The sequence below is a fragment of the Pipistrellus hanaki genome (genome assembly GCF_964339955.1).
Source record: "Pipistrellus hanaki genome assembly, chromosome: 5".
In the NCBI taxonomy this organism is placed as follows: domain Eukaryota; kingdom Metazoa; phylum Chordata; class Mammalia; order Chiroptera; family Vespertilionidae; genus Pipistrellus; species Pipistrellus hanaki.
The window spans coordinates 76300756-76322305 of record NC_140507.1 but is presented as its reverse complement, the minus strand read 5'-3'; the positions used below and the strand labels follow the sequence as shown (position 1 = coordinate 76322305).

General features: G+C 53.4%; 2 protein-coding genes and 1 pseudogene across 6 annotated transcripts; all 3 read left to right on the top strand.

Annotated features, from left to right (window-relative positions):
* Window positions 1-5451: 5451 nt before the first annotated feature.
* On the top strand, window positions 5452-6206 carry LOC311622290 (mitochondrial glutathione transporter SLC25A39-like; annotated as a pseudogene). Its single transcript has one exon. The product of its transcript is annotated as a mitochondrial glutathione transporter SLC25A39-like (transcript).
* A 1397-nt stretch (window positions 6207-7603) lies between these two features.
* AP1M2 (adaptor related protein complex 1 subunit mu 2) lies at window positions 7604-17165 on the top strand. 3 transcript variants are annotated; one of them, XM_084883910.1, is made up of 12 exons: window positions 7604-7761; window positions 9125-9281; window positions 9510-9577; window positions 10954-11084; window positions 11193-11340; window positions 11439-11565; window positions 12039-12181; window positions 12259-12330; window positions 14940-15098; window positions 15893-16018; window positions 16354-16429; window positions 16784-17165. In XM_084883910.1, exons 1-12 carry the CDS (start codon window positions 7720-7722, stop codon window positions 16804-16806), a joined length of 1272 nt encoding a protein of 423 aa, XP_084740036.1. In that variant the 5' UTR covers window positions 7604-7719; the 3' UTR covers window positions 16807-17165. The 3 variants fall into 3 exon arrangements, 2 of the variants coding, with proteins under 2 accessions (XP_084740036.1, XP_084740035.1); XR_014795013.1 differs by having other exon boundaries at window positions 7612-7761; window positions 15937-16018; XM_084883909.1 differs by having other exon boundaries at window positions 7614-7761; window positions 12033-12181.
* Window positions 17166-18689: 1524 nt separating this feature from the next.
* Window positions 18690-21184, top strand: CDKN2D (cyclin dependent kinase inhibitor 2D). 2 transcript variants are annotated; one of them, XM_084884087.1, is made up of 3 exons: window positions 18690-18815; window positions 19072-19224; window positions 20248-21184. In XM_084884087.1, the coding sequence occupies exons 2-3, from the start codon at window positions 19084-19086 to the stop codon at window positions 20605-20607; spliced, it is 501 nt and encodes a 166-aa protein (XP_084740213.1). In that variant the 5' UTR covers window positions 18690-18815; window positions 19072-19083; the 3' UTR covers window positions 20608-21184. The 2 variants fall into 2 exon arrangements, with proteins under 2 accessions (XP_084740213.1, XP_084740212.1); XM_084884086.1 differs by lacking the exon at window positions 18690-18815 and having other exon boundaries at window positions 18948-19224.
* The last annotated feature ends 366 nt before the right edge of the window (window positions 21185-21550 follow it).

The following is a 21550-nucleotide window of genomic DNA, read 5'->3' as shown; positions in this document are numbered from 1 at the left end:
CCAGGCTGGGAGCGGCCAGGCCCGGAGCAGCCGGGTCTGGTGCGGCCAGGCCCGGAGCAGCGGCTGCCAGGCTGGGAGCGGCCAGGCCCGGAGCAGCCGGGTCTGGTGCGGCCAGGCCAGGAGCAGCGGCTGCCAGGCTGGGAGCGGCTAGGCCCGGAGCAGCAGCTGCCAGGCTGGGAGCGGCCAGGCCCGGAGCAGCCGGGTCTGGTGAGGCCAGGCCCGGAGCAGTGGCTGCCAGGCTGGGAGCGGCCAGGCCCGGAGCAGCAGCTGCCGGGCTGGGAGCGGCCAGGCCCGGAGCAGCCGGGTTGGGTGCGGCCAGGCCCGGAGCAGCAGCTGCCGGGCTGGGAGCGGCCATGCCCGGAGCAGCCGGGTCAGGTGCGGCCAGGCCCAGAGCAGCGGCTGACAGGCTGGGAGCGGCCAAGCCCGGAGCGGCCGGGACCGGAGCAACCGGGCCCAGAGCAGCCGGGTCTGGTGCGGCCAGGCCTGTAGCAGCAACAGCCAAGTCCAGAGCAACTAGGTCGGGAGCGGCAGTGACCAGACCCGGAGCAGCTGGTTGTGGAACGAACCAGAGCAACAGAGGCCAGGCCCGGAGCAGCCAGGCCCGAAACAGCTCGCTCCTCGCCTGTACCTGCCCACGGCTGCCTCTCAGACATGGCTGGAAACTTTTGCGGGAACTTGAGGGTCTGCTGAATCAAGTGATGAAGGCTTAGATCTGGATGTGTTGAGTTAGTATAGCGCTGGGGTGTTGACCTGTGAGTGCCTTGGGTGGGGCCTGGATGAGGCTGGTTGACCTATTTGAAAATGTCTTTTGTGTGAAGTGTATTATTGGGCATGTGGAGGTATTATTGATATGAGAAAATGCTAAGTAACAGATTTACTATCTGAAAAGGGATTTACTATCGGGGAAAGGGAGGGAGGAAGAGACTGAACATAAACTGTGCACCTATGGATGAGGACAATGGGGGATGGGGAGGGGGCAGAGGGTGGGGTGGGAACCTGGTGGAGGGGGGAAGAAATGAGGAACCTTTGTAATAATATGAACAATAAAGATTGATTTAAAAAAAAAAAAAAAAAAAATGAAAAATGCCAGATACTTTTGTATGAAGTTCTAGAACAGGCATAGCTAATCAACCGATGATAGAAGAACTTGGATCAGGGGTTGCCTTTACAGGCGGTGGTGCCTGGTGGGGCCATAGTGTGACTTTCGGGGGACTGAAAACAGGACTGTGGCTACACAGGTGGATTCAGTTTGCAACAGTTACTTGATACACATTACGTTTTTTTAAAATGGAATTTTCAAATGTAGTTTAAGAGAGAAAGAGGTGGCCCTGCAGGTTGTAACAAGAGTGAGGGTTTATAGGCGCTTACTCAGCGTCAGGTGAGGAAGTAAGTGCTTTATATTAAATCTTTATAACCGTTTTCTGGTTGGGGAGAGTGACACAGAGAGGTTCGGTAACTTACTAAGTGCTTTGCATTAAATCCTTGCCACCACTTGTCAGTTGGGGAAAGTGATGCAGCCATGTGGAAAAAAGGTCTGTTTAGAAGATTAACACAAAGGGGCTAATTTACTCCCAGTCAGTGAGTGAGCCTGGGGCTGTACAAGAATCTGAACTCATAAGCCTGACTTCAAAACCCACACATGTTCCACACCCGTTAGCCACAACCCTGACAGTGTAGCCCAACTCAGTTTTTAGGTCCTACTGGTGAGTAAAAATAGCAAGTTGTGTTCAGTGTTCAGTCATTTATGGTATGAGGGAGGGAGAGAAGGAGGGAGGGGGAGAGAGAGAGAGAAAGAGAAAACATTAAACACAAAGGTATACATACATATGTATGTCAGCATGAAACTAAACAGAAAAAGATCTGAACACTTCCATGGTTATTATAGGACCAGGTATAGGACCAGGATGGAGTGAAGCTGGCAAAGGGGACAAGTTTTCCTGATCTATTATATGTTCTCTCTCTCTCTCTCTCAATAGGAGAAAGTATTTATGTTTCTTAGGTAATTAGGACTCTATTTCAAAAAATAGATTTAAACAAACTAGTCACAAAAGGACAGACACTATATGATCTCACTTATAGGAGGTCCCTAGAGGAGTCACCTTCACAGGGACGGAAAGAAGAATGGTGGGTGCCAGGGGCTGGGGGGCGGAGAGTTGGGGAGTTTAATGGGGACAGAGTTTTAGTTGGGGAAAATAGAGAAGTTTGGGGACGGATGGTGGTGATGGCTACGCAACAATGTAAACGTACTTAATGCCCCTGAAGCGTACACTTAAAATAAATAAAACGGAGAATTTTAGGTTATGTATGTTTTACCATAATAACATTTTTAAAAATAGATTTAAAAATATGGTACCACACGGCTGTGATGGGAAAGCCCATAGGACGCATAGGAGCTGGACCTGGGCTGGCAGGTCAGAGAGGGCTTCCTGAAGAGGAGAAAGAGAAAGCTGGATGAGAACGGGGTGGAGAAAGCAAAAGGCACAGGCATGCACTGAGTAGAGAGGAAAGAGAGAAAGAGAGAGAGGAACCGAAATTAGGGAAGTCGGTGTGTCTGGGGCCATGGGTTCAAGAGGTGCATGGAGGGAGAGGTCAGCCGGGATCTGCGATGCCAGGCAGGGCAGCTCAGGGCGATGGGGAGCCAGGGGGGACGTGAGCATGGGGGAGGGCAGCAGGAGCTGGGAGTGTTAGAGAGACCCCGTTAGTGCGTGGAGAAGAGGGTGGATGGGGTGCCAGGGGCAGGGTCCCTCGGGGGAAGCTGGCAGGCCGCAGGCACCCAGGAGGAACTGGGGCGAGGCGGCAGCAGGTCGTGGGGACGGGAAGTTGCAGTGGAGGCGGCGGCTGTTCACACAGAGATGCTCTGTTCTCTGACCCGCTGCAGCTTCGGAGCTCATGAATTTTTCAGCCAAACAGGACTTGCGTTTCAGATTCCAGGATGGCTGGCCCAGGCTTTTGGGTTCTACTGCCTGCAAACATCCCTTCCCCTGGGGCCCGTGATGAGGTTCAGTGATGCCTGGGCTGGGGTGAGGGGCTGGCAGCTCCCAAGGCCCCCCCCCCCCCCAATCACCTTCTGAGCAGAGGGCTGGTAAGATCCTGGAGATTACCCTTATTTGAGAAGGCAACAGCATAAAACCTTGGTGTTTGCAGGACTAGAATTCCAGCTCGGCCACGCCTGGCAGGTGACTTTTTACCTATACATTTTTATTGATTTCAGAGAGGAAGGAAGAGGGGGAGAGAGAGAGAGAGAGAGAGAGAGAGAGAGAGAGAGAAACATCAATGATGAGAGAGAATCATTGATCAGCTGCCTCTGGCAAGCCCCACACTGGGGATGAGCCCACAACTCCAGCATGTGCCCTGACCATTAATTGAACTGTGACCTCTTGGGTCATAGGTCGAGGCTCAACCACTGAGCCACACCAGCCAGGCTGGCAGGTGACTTTGTAGAGTCACTAATTCTCTGAGCTTCAGTTTTCCTATCAGTCAAATGGAGATAATAGGCTTCCCTAGTTCAAAACATTGTTTCATGGAAGGTTCCTGCATGGGAGACGGTTAGGGCAGCACCTGAGTGTAGGGAGCGGCATATAGGCAGGAGCCATTGTTAGTAATAGTAATTCTCGTATCCCACAATGCAACAGAACAGTTGGGTGAAAGCCAGGACCAGGCTTGTTGAGACTCAGATTCTAATTTTGACTCAACTGCCTCCAGGCTGTGTGGCCTTGAACCAGTGGCTTCTCTCTTGACCTCTGCTTCTTCCAACGTAAGAAGACAAGAAGGTCTTCCCCTGAATTATCAGAAAAAAACATCATTGGGAAGACTGGAATCAAACACAGGAAGAAGAAAAAAAAGAAGAAGAAAGAAGGAGGAGGAGGACGAGGAAGAGGACGAGGAGGAGGAGGAGAAGGAGGAGGAGGAGGAGGGGGGGAGGAGTTATTGGGCCCTACCCCATTTGGCTCAATGGATAGTGTCGGACCACAGACTGAAGTGCCCCAGGTTCGATTCCAGTCAAGGACATATACCTTGGTTGCAGGTTTGATCCCCAACCTTGGTCAGGGTGCGGGCAGAAGGCAACCAATCAATGTGTTTCTCTCCCATCAATTTTTCTCTCTCTCTGTCTCTCCCTCTCCCTTCTACTCTCTCTGAAAATCAATGGAAAAATATCCTTGGGCATGTGCCCTAATCGGAATTATTGAACCTGGGATCCTTCAGTCCATAGCCTGATGTTCTATCCACTGAGCCAAACAGGCTAGGGCTTAAAAAAATTAAAAAATATATATATAAATTTTTATTGATTTTTTTTTACAGAGAGGAAGGGAGAGGGATAGAGAGTTAGAAACATTGATCAGCTGCCTCTTGCACACTCCCTACTGGGGATATGCTTGCAATCAAGGTACATGCCCTTGATTGGAATCGAACCTGGGACCCTTCAGTCTGAAGGTCGAGGCTCTATCTACTGAGCCAAACTGGTAAGGACTTTAAAAATATTTTTATTGATTTCAGAGAGGAAGGGAGAGGGAGAGAGAAACATCAATGAGAATCATTGATTAGCTGCCTCTTGCACACCCCATACTGGGGATCGAGCCCACAACTCAAGCATGTGCCCTTGACCAGAATAGAACCATGGACTCTTCAATAGGCAGGCCAATGCTCTATTTACTGAGTCAAACCAGCTAGGACTATAAATATTTTCTGAATGGATCAAGCTGTGTGCTCAATGGTTGAGCTTCCGCTCTGAAAGGCAGCCGATCTATGGTTCTCTCTCATCACTGATGTTTCTATCTCTCTCTCCCTCTCCCTTCTTCTCTGAAATTAATAAAAAATAGTAAACAGCCTGGCCGGTTTGGCTCAGTGGATAGAACATCAGCGTGTGGACTCAAGGGTTCCAAGTTAGGTTCCGGTCAAGGGCATGTGCCTTAGTTGCGGGCACATCCCTGGTGGAGGGTGTGCAGGAGGTGGCTGGTCGATGTTTTGCTCTCATCGACGTTTCTGGCTCTCTGTCCCTCTCCCTTCCTCTATGTAAAAAATTAATAAAATATATTTAAAAAAATAGTAAACATATTTTTAAATGTATAATAATAAAAGCAGCTACATTTGCCTTACTCAGAGTGCAACCCACAGTTTCTGTTACTGAGTGGGAAAAACAATTACTAGTGAGTAAATATTTGAGTGAAAGAATAATTCATTGGTGAGGCAAATGCACACGGACCCCATCCTAAAGCCAGAATTTAAAAAAAAATATATTTTATTGAATTTTTACAGAGAGGAAGAGAGAGAGATAGAGAGTTAGAAACATTGATGAGAGAGAATCATCGATCAGCCGCCTCTTGCATACCCCCTACTGGGGATGTGCCCACAACCAAGGTACATGCCCTTGACCGGAATCGAACCCGGGACCTTTCAGTCCGCAGACTGACACTCTATCCAGAGCCAAACCGGTTTCTGCTAAAGCTAGAATTGATGGCTGGTCAGTACATTGGGGGCAGCAGTCCCCTCCAACAAATGGTGGCCACAGGTGCCGGGGCTGTGGTCACCTCTGTTTCCATGACTACCCTGGATGTGGTGAAGGTCTGTCTGCAATCTCAATGCCCCTCAGTGACCAGTGAGCTGATGCCTCCCTCGACTCGGCAGCCTCTTACGCCAAATTGCCCTCCTCCCTCCACCCCACAGGGAAGTGCCTCCTGTACCGCAGTGGTGTCCTGGAACCCCTGTACCTGTGCCCAAATGGTGCCCACTGCGCCACCTGGTTTCAGGACCCTACTCACTTCACCTGGTGACTGTGCCAGCAACTGCCGTCTACTTCACGGCCTATGACCAACTCAAGGCCTTCCCATGTGGTCGAGCCCTGGCCTCTGACTTCTCTGCACCCATGGTGGCTGGTGCACTGGTCCGCGTGGGCACCCTGAATGTGATAAGCCTGCTAAAGCTGGTACTGACTAAGCTGCAGGCTCAGCCTGAGGCATTCTGGGAGTTGGGTGCCTGTGTCTGAACCTCCATAGCTCAGGGCACCGGCCTCACTGGATGTGTCCTCTTCAGCCCTGTACTGGTTCACTATGAGCTGGTAAAGTGCCGGCTGAGTGGGCGCAGGCCACAGGACCAGACTTCGGTGGGCATCTCAGGGTCGGTGGCTGCCATCCTGACTCTACCCTTTGATGTGGTGAAGGTTCAATGCCAGGTTGCACTGTGAGCGGTGGAGGCTGTGAGAGTGTCACCCGTGCACGTGCATGCTGACTCCACGTGGCTGCTGCTATGGAGGCGGAGGAAAAGGAGGAGGAGGAGGAAGAGGAGGAAGAGGAGGAGGAGGAGGAGGAGGAGGAGGAGGAGGAGGAGGAGGAGAAGGAGGAGGAGGAGGAAGAGGAGGAGGAGAAGGATGAGGAGGAGGAGGAGGAGGAGGAGGAGGAGGAAGAGGGGGAGGAGAAGGAGGAGGAGGGGGGTGGAAGCGGGGAGGGATCTGGGCTGAGTTGACACCAGGAGCCTCTTTGCAGGCTGATCATTGAGGCCGCCCCCTCCTGTGCCATCATGATCAGCACATGAGTAGGGCAAAAACTTCTTTCAGAGGCTCAACCAGAAACAGCCTCTGAGCCAGTGAGAGGAGCGAGGGGATGAAGGCCCCATCTCTTCCTTGGATGGTGCGGGGCAGGAGGAGACAGAGCCAAGTGTCTTGTCCTCAGGGGAGGGGCCTCCTTATTCTTCCCTCTCAGCTCAGCCCCAAGGGTGCCAGCCCATCCATCGGGCCTGCCCAGGCCCCCACGAAACAGCTTTCTTTCTGCTGGTCCCCATCATCGCTTTTCCGCCCAACCCCCAAGTTTAAGACCAAGTCTGTTACCTCCCTCCTTCCCCTGCCTCTCGCCCATTTCCCTGTGTTTGTTGTAAGCTGGGCCTGCGCCCAAGGCCCACAGAACCCTGGACCTAGACAGTCTGAACCCACTGCTGTTAATTCAGTTAGTGTAAAGATGAAAGAGAGAGAGAGAGAGAGAGAGAGAGAGAGAGAGAGAGAGAGAGAGAATAATACATAAATATGCATTGCATAAATGAGGAAAAGAATTAATGACTTAGCCAAAACCGGTTTGGCTCAGTGGGATAGAGCATCAGTTTGCGGACTGAAGGGTCCCAGGTTCGATTCCAGTCAAGGGCATGTATATTGGTTGCTGGCACATCCCCGGTGTGGGGTGTGCAAGAGGCGGCTGGTTGATGTTTCTCTCTCATCGATGTTTCTAGCTCTCTATCCCTCTCCCTTCCTCTCTGTAAAAAAAAAATCAATAAAAATATTTTTGAAAAAAGAATTAATGACTTGGACAAATATTACTGAGCACCCAGAGCTGGGCCCTGGAAATACAAACATGAACAGGACCAAGTCCCTGCTGTATTGGGTCTGACAACGTGTGGGAGAGACGAGACGGACGGATGGGCGGACGGACGGACGGACGGCTGTCCTGGGTCTCCTCCCGTCCACACGCCCGCCCGGGTGCGGTGGGAAAGTGAGGCGGGGGAGCGGTCCGGCCCCTTTCGCTCCCGGCAATGACTTCTCGTCGGCAGACAGCGCCGCTCACCTGGCGCCTCCCCTTTAAGACGCGCGCACCTGAGCGCTCACCTGCGCGGCGCTTCCGCAGGAAGGAGGAAGCGGCGCCGGCGTCCTCCCTGTCCTCCTCCCGGCTCCCGGCTCCCGGTCCGCCCTCCCGGCTCCCGACTCCCGGCCCCGGCTCCGGCTCCCGGTCCGCCGGCGCCACCATGTCCGCCTCGGCTGTCTTCATCCTCGACGTCAAGGGCAAGGTGAGCGGGGCGTGGTGTGTGTGGGGGGACGGACAGGTGCGGCGGCGCTCCGCGCGGGCAGCGAGGGCCCCGGTGTCCCCCAGCCCCGGGCCGGGCCCCCTGCCTGCCAGCCGCGGGCCGGGAGCTGGGGCTTCGCCTCTCAGAGCCTCGGTCTCTCTCTCCGTAAACATGGGGATAACAGGGGTCTCCAGCCCCCAAAACCATGAACACAATCCGAAGCCGGAGGTAAACCACTTAGCACAGCGGCCCTGCTGCAGCCATTAGCGATCGATCCATTGAAATTGTGATTTCTGTCACCATCCTCATCCACAGTATGGGTATTTGGGGGCCCTACTTCCCCTTTGGGGCTGGGCTGTCCCTCTCTGGAGCCCCCCTCTTATTGGCTTGTCATTCAATGGCAAAATGAAGAGTGATGGGGAAATAGTACTTCTGATAATAATAGTGAGAGCTAAGGTGTCTGAGGACCTGCTTCCAGTTCTGAACACTGGACGAAACAACCTGACCAACTAGGTACTGTTATTATTGATTGCTTCCTACCTGCCAGTCAGAGCTAGGAGAGATATAGGGGCATAACCATTTTTATTTTTTTCTCTTTTACATATAATCCTTCTCTTTTTTTTGCTTTTACTTTTTGGCATGATCTTTTTTTTCTTCCCTCCTTCAAAAATCTTTCTTTTCTCTTCTTTCTATAATCTATCCTTCCTCCCATCCTCCCCTTCTTGCCTTTCGTCATCCCTACTTTGCCGATTCGGTACATAGGAAGCCCCGGGCAAGAGCAGGATTTCTGGAACCAGGGTGCTTGGTCCAATTCCTGATTTCCCACTTATTATGAGCACAGTTTCTACCTCAGTTTCCCCATCTGTAAAATGGAGATGACAATGTCACTGCCTCACAGAGTTGTGGTGCGAACTAAATCAAGTAAACATCCACTCTTTTTTTTTCTTTTTCTTTTTCTTTTTTTCTGAGAGTGTATCTGTTAAAGTTGGGGACAATGAAAGAAGGAAGGATTCAGGATAGAAGAAGAAACAGGAGAGAGCCTACTTTGGCACTTCATAGGAAAGAATGAGCCTGGGCAGGACTGCTATTGGCTCTCTGAAAAGTCAGAGAAAAGAGGGCCTTGGTGACAGGTCCTGGAGGGAGAGGGGTCTCTAGTAGAACTCTGACCTGGACCTTAGCAAAGGGTCTAGACATGTTAGCTGTTATTATCATGTGCCCATTTTACGGAGGAGGAAACTGAGGTGCTCAGGTGCTCAGGCCCCTGGGCCAGGAAGTAGGGCCCAAACCAGGCACTCTGGGGAGAGCGCCTGTGGGTGGAGGGTCTCTGGAGCCCAGTGATAACTGGGCCTTCTCTGCCCGCCCTTAGCCCCTGATCAGCCGAAACTACAAGGGCGATGTGGCCATGAGCGAGATAGAGCACTTTATGCCTCTGCTCATGCAGCGGGAGGAAGAGGGCGCTCTGGCCCCGCTGCTGAGCCACGGCCGGGTCCACTTCCTGTGGATCAAATACAGCAACCTCTACTGTATCCAGCCACAGGGGGGGGCCCTGGGGGCTGGGGTGGTGGCAGCTCAGGCCCAGAGAGGGTAGGCTGAGGGTAGGAGTTGCACAGCACATCAGTGGGGCTTGGGCTTGGGGTTGTGTGGGTGGGCAGAAATGGGGTGCTAGTGGGGAACAGGGTGTGGGTTCAGGGTCTGGGCCCCATCTGAGCCCTTCCAAAGTGGCACCTTTTCCTTAACCTCGCTGCCCGCAGTGGTGGCCACCACGCTGAAGAACGCCAATGCCTCGCTCGTGTACTCCTTCCTCTACAAGACGGTGGAGGTAGGTGGTGGCCTCCCATTGCCAGCTGGCCTGTGTGTCTTGCCCATCTCTCTCGTGATCCATTTTCCTAAGAAGCTCTGCCTGACCTCCCCGGGGGCGCCCTTAACAAAGTCCCATCACTCTGTTCTCACTGGCTGCTCTGGGATCACCTCTCGCTACAGGCGGGGACCCAGGGGTCTTCGAGAGAATATGACTGCTCAAGTCTGAGCCAGAGCGAACTGGTTTCCAATCCTAGCTTTCCCTGCTTCCTGGCTGTATGACCCTGAGCAAGTCTCTTCCCTCTGTGCCTCTAAACAGGGTTACAGCAAGTCCTTTCTTGAGGTGGTACAAACTAATAAAATTCCTACCTCTAAAGTGCTTAAAGTGGTGCTCACTATACACTAAGTGCTCAAAAAAGGCTTGGTATTATTGTTCGCATTATCACAAATGTTATAAAATCAGATAATTTGTTGAGCTCTTACTGTTTGCCATTCTCAGTGACCGAGAAAGTGATCTGTCGTTACTATTCAACACACAAGAAATATTCATGGATTTGTCTCCTCTCTGCCAGGCAAAGGGAAAACACCTATGCATTAGACAGGTCTCTGTCCTGAGGGGTTAAAGGGCATAAAGGAGATGAAATCTGGTTGAGATGCTAATCTCACCATAGCATCCTGATACTCAGGGGGGGGACTGGGAGTGGCTTCATTGAGGAGGTGACATTTGGGCTGAGGTCTGAATGATAAGCAGCCCTCTGTGAGATGAGCTGAAGGAAGAGTGTTTCAAGCAGAGGGAATAGCGTATGCAAAGGCCCTGGGGTAGGAATAGGAAGGCCGGGGAGGTTGGAGCAGAATGAGGAGTGGAGGATAGTTCTAATGTTGATGGCTAACGGGTTCTCTTCTGTGGTTATGCCTACTCATTCCCAGAGGCTTTTAACTTGGGGACCCCAGCCTTCCAAGGCCTATGAACAGAATACAGCAAGTCCATGACCTTAGCCATGTTTCTGTGTGACAGGTTTCCTTTGCCATTCTGTGTATTTATGTATTTACAAACATTCTGAGATGGGCCCATGAACATCAGATATGCAGGGATCCATGGTCCAAGAAAAAACAAAGAAACAAAACCAGTTCTAATTCTTCCTGGACTTTCCTACCTCTGGGTTCCTACTTTCCTTGAATTTTCCACATTATTGTGCCCAACACGGTGGGTGATATTGGTTCTGTTACCAGTCCATTTCCCCCACTGGACTTTTCCCTGTGGGCTTTGTCCGTCATTAATGTCCCAGCACTGGCATAAAGTAGGCACTCAATAATTGCTTGTTGGATGGCTGGCTGGGTCAATGGAGACCATGGCTCCCCCAGCTCCCCCTCTGTGGGTGTCTGTTCCTGCACCCCCAGGTATTCTCCGAATACTTCAAGGAGCTGGAGGAGGAGAGCATCAGGGACAACTTTGTCATTGTCTACGAGCTGCTGGATGAGCTCATGGACTTTGGCTTCCCCCAGACCACCGACAGCAAGATTCTGCAGGAGTGAGTGTGCCGCGGGAGCGGCCGCGGGGCAGGTCACGCTGGAACGACTGCGGAGGGCCAGGAAGTGCCCCTGGGTCCCCCTGTTCATGCTCCCCGCCGTCCTGCCAGGTACATCACACAGCAGGGCAACAAGCTGGAGACAGGCAAGTCCCGGGTGCCGCCCACTGTCACCAATGCCGTGTCCTGGCGCTCCGAGGGCATCAAGTACAAGAAGAACGAGGTCTTCATCGACGTCATAGAGTCTGTCAACCTGTTGGTGAGCCCCCACAGCCCCACCCCTCGCCTGCCACGATCTGGGGACAGGAGAGGGGGCCCCCCGCCTGCTGACCCTCACGCCCATGTGTGCATCCCCAGGTCAATGCCAACGGCAGTGTCCTGCTGAGTGAGATCGTGGGCACCATCAAGCTCAAGGTGTTTCTGTCGGGAATGCCAGAGCTGCGACTCGGCCTCAACGATCGCGTGCTCTTTGAGCTCACTGGCCGTAGGTGTCTGGAGCAGGGGGTTCATGGAGGAGATGGAGACCCCTCTGCCTCGGGCCCCAGAGAATTGCAGTTTTGAAATAAGCACTCGAGCGCCATCTGCTGGTCATGACAAACACTACAGCTGCTGGTTCTTTGAGCAAACGCTGCTTTATAAAGTGCTAGTAGGTGCAAGGACAGGGCAGTGAAGAAAACGACAAATCCTGGCCCTCACAGAGCTGACATTCTAGACTATACAAGGAGACAGACTAGAATTGTAGTTAAAAGCCTGACAGTGAGAATCAGATTCCCTGGGTTCAGATCCTAGCTCTGCCCCTGGGCAGCTGGGTGGCTGGGCAAGTTACTCATCCACTCCTGGGCTTCAGTTTCCTCATCTGTAAAATGGGGGTGATAATAACAGTGGGCTATTAAGTTAGGGGTAGGGATTCTGCCCCAGCCCCCAGGGTCACCCCGCATGCTTGGCTCTGAGTTTCAGGAAACAAGAACAAGTCTGTGGAACTGGAGGATGTGAAATTTCACCAGTGTGTGCGACTCTCCCGTTTTGACAATGACCGCACCATTTCCTTTATCCCACCTGACGGTGACTTCGAGCTCATGTCCTACCGCCTCAGCACCCAGGTGAGGCGGGGTCAAGCCATGGCAGGGGAGGAGAGGGACCCCAGAACCTCCCAGAGCTCCCCTTCCTTTGTGTGCAGGTCAAGCCGCTGATCTGGATCGAGTCTGTCATTGAGAAGTTCTCCCACAGCCGGGTCGAGATCATGGTCAAGGTGGGTTGGAGGAACAGTTACAGTGCTTGATCTGCCCCTCCCACCTCCTCACCAATCCAACTTCCTTCCCCACCTCCCTCCTGGTTCATTTCCTTCCAGCCACACTGCTTCCCTGGCAGGTTCCCAAACCCCCCAGGCTCAGGTCCCCTACCCCTGCAGGGCCTTTGCATTGGCTGTTCCCTTTCTCTGGATCACTCTGCCCTGGCTCACCAGGAATACCCGGGACTCCTTATCTCATCTCCTTAATCTCTTAAATTGGAGATAGTCTAGATCAGTGTTTCCCAACCTTCTCTCATGATGAGAATCACCTGGTGGAGTTGTTAAAACACAGATTCCTGAATCCCAACTAAGAAGTGCTAAACTAGAATTTTGGAGAACATATAGGTAAAATTGCATACCTAACTTAGTGCTCTGTATATAAAATCTGTCTTAGAGCACTAGTTAAGTATACAATTTTACCTATATGTTCCCCAAAATTCTAGTTTAGCACTTCTTAGTTGGGATTCAGGAATCTGTGTTTTAACAACTCCACCAGGTGATTCTCATCATGAGAAAAGGTTGGGAAACACTGGTCTAGATGCTTAAATGTCATCTCAGCCGAAACCGGTTTGGCTAAATGGATAGAGCGTCGGCTTGGGGACTGAAGGGTCCCGGGTTCGATTCCGGTCAAGGGCATGTACCTTGGTTGCGGGCATATCCCCAGTAGGGGGTATGCAAGAGGCAGCTGATTGATGACTCTCTCTCATCGATGTTTCTAACTCTCTATCTCTCTCCCTTCCTCTCTGTACAAAATCAATAAAATATATTAAAAAAAAAAAAATGTCATCTCAAACAGGCCTTCCCTGAAGTACCGATTGAGAATTATACCCCTCCCCCAGCATTTCCCACCTCCCTTCTTTGCTCTATTTTTTTTCTTCTATTACCTGTCACCATCTAGGATCTGTTTTACTTACATATTTACTTTTTAAAAAAATATATATTTTTATTTATTTTTTACACAGAGGAAGGGAGAGGGATAGAGAGCCAGAAACATCGATGAGAGAGGAACATCGACCAGCTGCCTCTTGCACACCCCCTACTGGGGATGTGCCCACAGCCAATGTACATGCCCTTGACCGGAATCGAACCTGGGACCTTTCAGTCTGCAGACCAACACTCTATCCACTGAGCCAAACCGGTTTCGGCAATATTTACTTTTTTAAACATATATATGTATATATAGATAGATAGATAGTATATTTATGTAATTTAAAGAATAATGAACTATCCAGCTTATTTAAATGTACTTGACCTTGCCGGCATGGTTGAGTTTCGACCTATGAACCAGGAGGTCATGGTTTGACTCCCGGTTGGGACTTGATACCGGTGTGGGGTGTGCGGGAAGCAGCCTATCGATGGTGCTCGCTCATCGTTGATGTTTCTATCTCTCTCTCCCTCTCCCTTCTCCTCTGAAATCAATAAGAATATAATTCAACAACAAAAAAAGGTATTTGACCAGAGCCTCTGAATCCACATTTCCGTCCCCCAATTCCTGCTCTCCCTTTGCCCAGAGGTAATTACAATCTTCGAATTTTATGTAAATTATTTATTTGCTTTTCTTCATAATTTTGCCCCCCACATGTGTAGCCACAAATATTTCATTCCTGCCAGCTTCTGACCCTCATATTAATGGACTCAGGCTGTATGATTTTATGTATAACTTACTTTGTCCATGTAACATAGATTTTTTAAAATATATATTTTATTGATTTTTTTACAGAGAGGAAAAGAGAGAGAGAGAAACGTCGATGAGAGAGAAACATCGACCAGCTGCCTCTTGCACCCCCCCCCACTGGGGATGTGCCCGCAACCCAGGTACATGCCCTTGACCGGAATTGAACCTGGGACCTTTCAGTTCGCAGACCACTGAGCCAAACCGGTTTCGGCTAGCATAGATTTTTAAGAAATATATTTTTATTGATTTCAGAGAGGAAGGAAGAAGAAGAGAGAGAGAAACATCAACGATGAGAGAGAATCATTGATTGGCTGCCTCCTGCTTGCCCCTCTAGTAGGGATCAAGCCCACAACCCGGACATGTGCCTTTGACCTGAATCGAACCCGGGCCCTTCAGTCTGCAGGCCAGCACTCTAGCCACTCAGCCAAACCACAGAGGCCCTCGAGCAGTTCGAGTGGGTGCTCAAGCAGGACCTCAGTCTCTGACAAATGGACACTAGGAATGGATCCTACTTTACAGAGTCAGGGAGAGGTTTAAGTGCTCGGCACAGGGCCTGGCACATGGCAGGGGCTCAGTAAATGCCATCTCCAAATGAAAGCCTCTATCTGATGGGCTCTCGGCAGTCATTTTGGACCTGGCAAAGGTGTCCGACGTTTTCCACATGGAAGTCTCTCATCATGGGTGTGGACCCTGGCTCTGCCACTTGTTAGCTGTGTGTCTCCAGGCAAATGCCTCTGTGCCTCGGTTTTCCTCATCCGCAAAGTGGGCGGGACAGCGGTTTTCACTTCAGGGTTGTGGAGGCTCTCGATGAGACGGCACATGGGAAGGGCTTGGTGAGTAGTTGCAGAATCCATGAGCAAATTCTTCCTGCTGCACTCTCTCTCCCCGCCAACAGGCCAAGGGACAGTTTAAGAAGCAGTCGGTGGCCAACGGTGTGGAGATATCTGTGCCGGTGCCGAGTGACGCCGACTCCCCGCGCTTCAAGACCAGCGTGGGCAGCGCCAAGTATGTGCCCGAGAAGAACATCGTGATTTGGAGCATTAAGTCTTTCCCGGTGAGCACTGGAGGGCGGGGCTCTGCAAGGACCCACGCCAACTGCCTGAGGGTCAGGTGCATAACCAGTCAGAGGCCCACATCTGCCTGCACGTGGTTGTCATTGCGGGGGTGGGGGGTGGGGGATGGGGTAATAAAGCTGGACATCAGGCTGGCACGGTGGTAAAGCTTCCCTACCAGGTCTGGGGGCAACCAGCCTTGGGTTCAGATTCCCATCTACTTTTTTTTTTTAAATATATATATATATATATATTTTTATTGATTTCAGAGAGGAAAGAAGAGGAAGAGAGAGAAATAGAAACATCCGTGATGAGAGAATCATTGATTGGCTGCCTCCTGCATGCCCCCTACTGGGAACTGAGCCTAAAACCCAGACATGTGCCTTGACTGGAATCAAACCGTGACCTCCTGATTCATAGGTCGACGCTCAAATCCTGAGCCACGCAGATGGGGCTCCCATCCCACTCTTGCCTCTCTGAGCTGCGTGGCCATGGGAAGCCCTGTCCCCCACATGGAGCCTCAGTTTGCCCATCGGAAACAGGCAGGATGGTGCTGCCCACATCCTTGTCCCATGGAGGATTTGGTCTGTCGCTGGAATCGGGGGGTTCATCAGGGCCTGAAAAGGGGGAGATGGCCCCAGCCCACCGTCCAGCCAGGCTGTGCAATCAGAAGCTTGGGCTGCGAGTCTTAGTCAGGAGCCTTTCTCGTCTGTGAAATGGGCCAAGAGCTGAGACTGCTCCGGGGCCTGTTGTGAGGATGGTCTGCGGTGTATCTGATGCCCCCATGTGCCTGTAGGGGGGCAAGGAGTACCTGATGCGTGCCCACTTTGGCCTCCCCAGTGTGGAGAAGGAGGAGGAGGAGGGCCGGCCCCCCATTGGGGTCAAGTTTGAGATCCCCTATTTCACCGTCTCCGGGATTCAGGTAAGGGAAGCGGCAGGGTGGCTCTGCTCTTTGGCTTCAGGAGGGTTCCCTACTGATGTGTAACTTCCATCCCTCTCCTACTCACAAGCTGGTCACCATTCCCCTGGCCGGTGGCACCTCAGCTCCCCCAAACTGTGTGGTGCCTCCTTCCTTACACTGTGTCATCTCTGTCTGGACCTCTCTCCTGGACCACCTGCCTTTCCCCCAGCCATGTCACTTAATTCCTCCCAGCCTGTGCCCTCATTTCCCCAAGTTGTGTCACACACATTCCCGTGGTCCCAGCAAGCTGTCCCCCCTCAATCTGGGCCACCTCCTTTCCTTTCCTTTCCTTTCAGGTCCGATACATGAAGATCATCGAGAAAAGCGGTTACCAGGCCCTGCCCTGGGTCCGCTACATCACCCAGAGCGGGGGTAAGGCAGCCGGGCGCCCTGGGACCATGGGGTCAGAGAGATGATGGGGATGGTCTTAGAGTTTTGATACATTCTCACTCTCACTTTGAGGGCTCCAGAACTCAACAGGCCTACCCTGTCTTTGTCACCATTGCCAGCTGGGGCCTTGGTTGACCCACCTTTAAAATGGGGGCAGTTGTCAGTTCCATCTGCTGCCGGGAATCAGGCTGGTTACTGTGGGTTCGTTTGTCCTTAGCCTTGTAACTTCCTGGCAGGGTTGGTCATGAACACGGGGGCTGGGGAAGGGTTGGGGAGACTGTCCCTCTGTGCCATTTGTCCCCTCCTGAGACGTCCCTGCTCATTGTTTTCTTACAGATTACCAGCTTCGTACCAGCTAGAAAGGAGATGAGGTAGGGCCCGACCACGGGCCTGCCTCTCCCTCAGTCCTGGTTTCGGACTTTAGAGGGAGGGAGGATAGGTGGGGAAGGTGTGAGCAGGCCTCTGTTGGCCTAGCAGTTTCTTACTTCCTGCTCCCAGCACCTGGCCCCCTCCGAGTCTTGTCCTCTACCCAGAGCCTGGGAGGGGTGGCCTCCCAGCTTCCCTCTTCCACTTCCACTTCCACTTTTATATGAAGAAAGAGAGGAGGAGCTTCAAAGCCCGTTCCGGAGTGCCTTCATGCAGTGACCTGCCTTAGGGGCTGCTGGTGCCCCTCCTTCACAGCTGCTCCTTTGAAGATGACATTAAAAAGTCAACTTAGCTGCTGTGTATGTGCTTCTTGCTGGGGACTGGGGGTGCCAGGGACATCTTTGAATTGCTGGGGTGGGAGTGGGTAGCACATATCCATTCTTCAGCCCTGGTCACAGCTCCTCGGGGTCAGTCCAGCTGCCTCTACCTCCATCCCCTGACTGGGGACTTTCCTCCCCGCCCCCTCCACAGTCAGTTCCCCTCACAGCCGCCAGAGGGCGCTGTTAACTTCTAAGTCAGATCCTGGCTCCTCTGCTCGGAACCCTCGAATGCTTCCTTCTCCATCTGTGCTACCCAACCCGCCACCTCCATTCCCTCACCTTCTCGCCCTCTATACCTGGCTCTTCCTGGACACACGAGGCGCCCTCCCACCTCAGGGTTTTTGCATTTGTAGTGCCCTTGACCTGGCATGCTTTTCCTTGCTATCCACACACGGCTCCTTACCATAACTTCAGATCTCAAATCAATGTCACTAATTCAGGGTGACCTGTTTCAACAGCCTTCCTTTCCCAATAGACTATTACTTAACCCCTTTTTGTCAGCTCCCTTGGCGTTTACCACTCTGAAAATATTTAATTATTGTTCCCTCCTGCCCTGAATTGTATCTCGCTCTCCAGTTGGGCGCCTACTACACAGTAGGTGTTCAGTAAAAAGCCCCCTCACCCCCCAATGTTTGATTGAAGGTCTCTGCCAGGTTCAACCACGTGGCAGCTGCGGCGTGAACCTTCCTAATTGTCCCTTGCACTTGCTGTGCTCGGGGTGGCTCAATCTGAGCCAGAATGAGATTTTCTCATTCACCCTTATTTCCCCGTCTTTTTTCTTTTTCTTTTTAAATAAATATATTTTATTGATTTTTTTTTTACAGAGAGGAAGAGAGAGGGATAGAGAGTTAGAAACATCGATGAGAGAATCATTCATCAGCTGCCTCCTGCACCCCCCACCCCCCCACTGGGGATGTGCCCGCAACCAAGGTACACGCCCTTGACCGGAATCGAACGTGGGACCTTTCAGTCCGCAGGCCGACGCTCTATCCACCGGGCCAAACCGGTTTTGGCCCGTTTTCTTTTTTTCACGGTGCTTAACCCCACCTTAAATTATTTAGGTGCTTGCCTATGCGAAGGGAAAGGTTCCTGCAACAAGGTGGGTGGGTGAGTGAAACAAAACGTCCCGCTCCCCGTTAAGGACGAATAAATGCTTATCGCAGAGCATTTATGGTGGAACCCTGGACTAGGCGGCCCCAACGGCGGCGCTGAACTCCTGGGGCAGCCCGCGTTACCCTGCCCCTGACCTTGCTCTCCCTGGGCAGTTAAACCGGCTCCGGCTCCCGCGCGCCAGGCGCATTTGAAAAACCGAAAACCCCGCCATGGCCGACGGTCCGCTAATCGCCGCGGCTCGGCCAATCAGGGGCCGCGCCGCCCACGCCAGCGCTCAAACCTCCCCCGCAACGCGCAGTCATTGGCTGCACGGGGCGTGTGGGCGGGGCGCCGCCGGGTCGGGCGCCGGGCGGCGCGGCGGGGCTACTTAGTAGCGAGTTCGTAAGAAAACAATCCGCCGCGCTCGGGGGCGGAGCTGGAGCGCGCCGCCTGCGTCCGGACCCGGCGTTCCGCAGCCGCGGCGGCGGCGTCCGCTCAGAGGAGACTCCGCCCGCAGAGGAGGAGGGAGGGTGAGTGGGGCGGAGACCGGGCCCCCTATGGGCCGCGGAGGGTTGGGCCAGCTTCCCAGCCCCTGGCGACCTGTGGGCTGACAGCGGGGAGGAGCCGCCGGGGTGGGGGCGGCGGGGGTCGCTCGGAGCCCCCTGCTGGCGAGCTGGGCCGCGAGCCTCGCGCAGGCCGGGAGCTCCGCCGGAGGGCCGCTGTTGGGGGCCGCACCGGAGGCTTCCCCGCCCTGACCGAGCCGGGGTGGGGCGGGGGGCTTCTCAGGCCAGGGCCGACATGCTGCTGGAGGAGGTCCGCGCCGGCGACCGGCTCAGCGGGGCCGCGGCCCGCGGCGACGTGCGGGAGGTGCGCCGCCTTCTGCACCGCGAGCTGGTGCACCCCGACGCCCTGAACCGCTTCGGCAAGACGGCGCTGCAGGTGAGGCCGGTCTCTCCTAGCCGAGCCGGGAGACAGCGGGGACCCAGCCCCCGCTCCTAAGGTCTCCTGGCCCTGGGGGTGGCCGGCCGGGGTCCGGGCCTCCGTGTGTGGGCTGGCGTTACTCCCTGGTGGATGGGGGAAGGGAAGGAAGGCTTTCCATCTCCGGAGGATGCCTTGTCCTCTGGGTGCTGGGGATTCAGTTTTCCTGGGGAGGCGATTTTTTCCATGAGTGAGGATTCAGCTTCTTTGGATACCGGCTTCACGGGATCGGCCCTTGCTTCTGTGGGTTTCCATGGGGAGACCCGATCATTGGAAGAAGGGATTCAGGTCTCCACTGCGTTCTCATTGTCTGTGGGGTTCTCGGAGATATTCCAGTTCCTGTGTGTGGGGGTGATCTTCGTCCTTTTTTTTCTTTTTTTTTTTCTTTTTCCTCTTAGATTCTTGGTATATCGTGGGGAGTCCTACGGGGGGAACAGTTACAGATTGCACAGTAGTCCCTATATCCTGGGAGGAACCTCATTTCTTGAGTGATTCAGGTGTCCTCGGGGAGCAGTCTGATTATATGGGAGGGGCTATTCGTTGGAGGATGGGTTTCAGATTCCCTGGGTACCTCCTTTCGTTTGAGGGGGCTGTCAAGGCCGGGAGGGAGGAAGGGCAGTTTTCATTTTATGAGACCCAATTTCCTGGAGGGAGGTTTACATTTCCTGGTGATTTCCCACGTCTGAGGGGGCGGTGGTCCTCTGCCTCCTTGTGGAGGGTCTTAGGTTCTTTGAAAGTTTGCATGAGACTATTCCTGGGGTGGTGTTTTCCTTAGTTTCTTGGGGGTCCCTGTTCCTAGGAGACCTTGTTCTCTGAGGTCTCAAACAGCTAGCTGCCTGGAGGCCTGTGTTCCCTGGGCTTTTTCCATCCTCCAGAGGACTTCTTCTCTGGTGCTCCCTATTCCTGAATGACCCCGCTCTCCAAGGGATGCCTTTTCCCGGAACCCCTCTTTTGAGACCCCCCCCCAACTCTGCCCCCGCACAGGTCATGATGTTTGGCAGCCCCACCATCGCCCTGGAGCTGTTGAAACAAGGCGCCAGCCCCAATGTCCAGGATGCCTCTGGCACCACGCCGGCCCACGACGCAGCCCGCACGGGATTCCTGGACACGCTGAAGGTTTTGGTAGAGCACGGCGCCGACGTCAACGCGCCCGATAACACAGGGGCGCTCCCCATCCACCTGGCTGTGCGCGAGGGCCACGCAGCTGTGGTCAGCTTCCTGGCTGCCGAGTCTGACCTCCATCACAGGGATACCAGGGGGCTCACGCCCCTGGAGCTGGCGCGAGGGAGAGGGGCTCAGGATCTCATGGACATACTGCAGGGTCACATGGTGGCACCCCTGTGACCCAGGACCCCCCACTGCAGCCACAGGACCCAGCTGGGTTCTCTCTCAGAAAAGAAACACTTTCTCTTTTTGCTCCTCCAGTCCCACTGCCAAAGGTGGGGGAGCACCAGTTTGTGGCTTGTTGGTATTGATTTCTGGAGTGTGTGTGCTTAAGGGACATTTCTCATTTGTTTTTCCCTTTTGTGTGTTTGGTGAGAAGGGCTCCTGTAGGCAACAGCCACCTAAACGGTTCAGTTCTCTCCACTCCCCAGACTGCTGGGGCTACAGAGAGTCCCGAGGGCAGAGCGTTCAAAGCCTCAGCCCTGCGTGAGGTCATGGCTTCCAGGGCTCCTGGAACCTGGCGACTTCGGCTGACTGCACCCAGAGAGAGATCTCAGTGTGCACTCTGCTTTTGAGCATGGGGGGGAGGGGGGAGTTCCAAATGAATACAAGGGTGAGATGAGTTCATATTTTGTTGGAAACTTGTTTTCCTGTCTCTTGTACAGCTTTAAAAAAAGATTCTATTTATTAAGCTTTATGGATTAAAGTTGTGTGATAATTTAATGTTTTTACCCATTAAATTAATTCTTGTGTATGATCACAGTGGTGGTGGCTTCTGCTTTCTTAAATCTGCGATGGATAGTCCCGCGTCCCGGATGTCGGTGGGGGTGGGCACGGGGGTCGCGGGTCATGGAGGCTTCGGGGGAGCGGAGAGAGTAGTAATTCCCAGGGCACCAGGGGTGAGAGAGCTGGGTGGGGCGGCGGTTTGCGCTGTCGGAACGGAAGCGAAGCAGGAAACCGCGAGTGGAGAAAGGGCCCCCAGATGTCAGCTGGGTGCGGGCAGCCCCCGGGGTGGGGTGGGCGGCGGCTGCACCCTTCCCTGCAGAGGCGCGGCCGTGGGTGGGGACTGAGGTCACGCGGCGTAAGAGATTCCGGAAACGCCGGGGGCGGGGCCAGGGCGCGG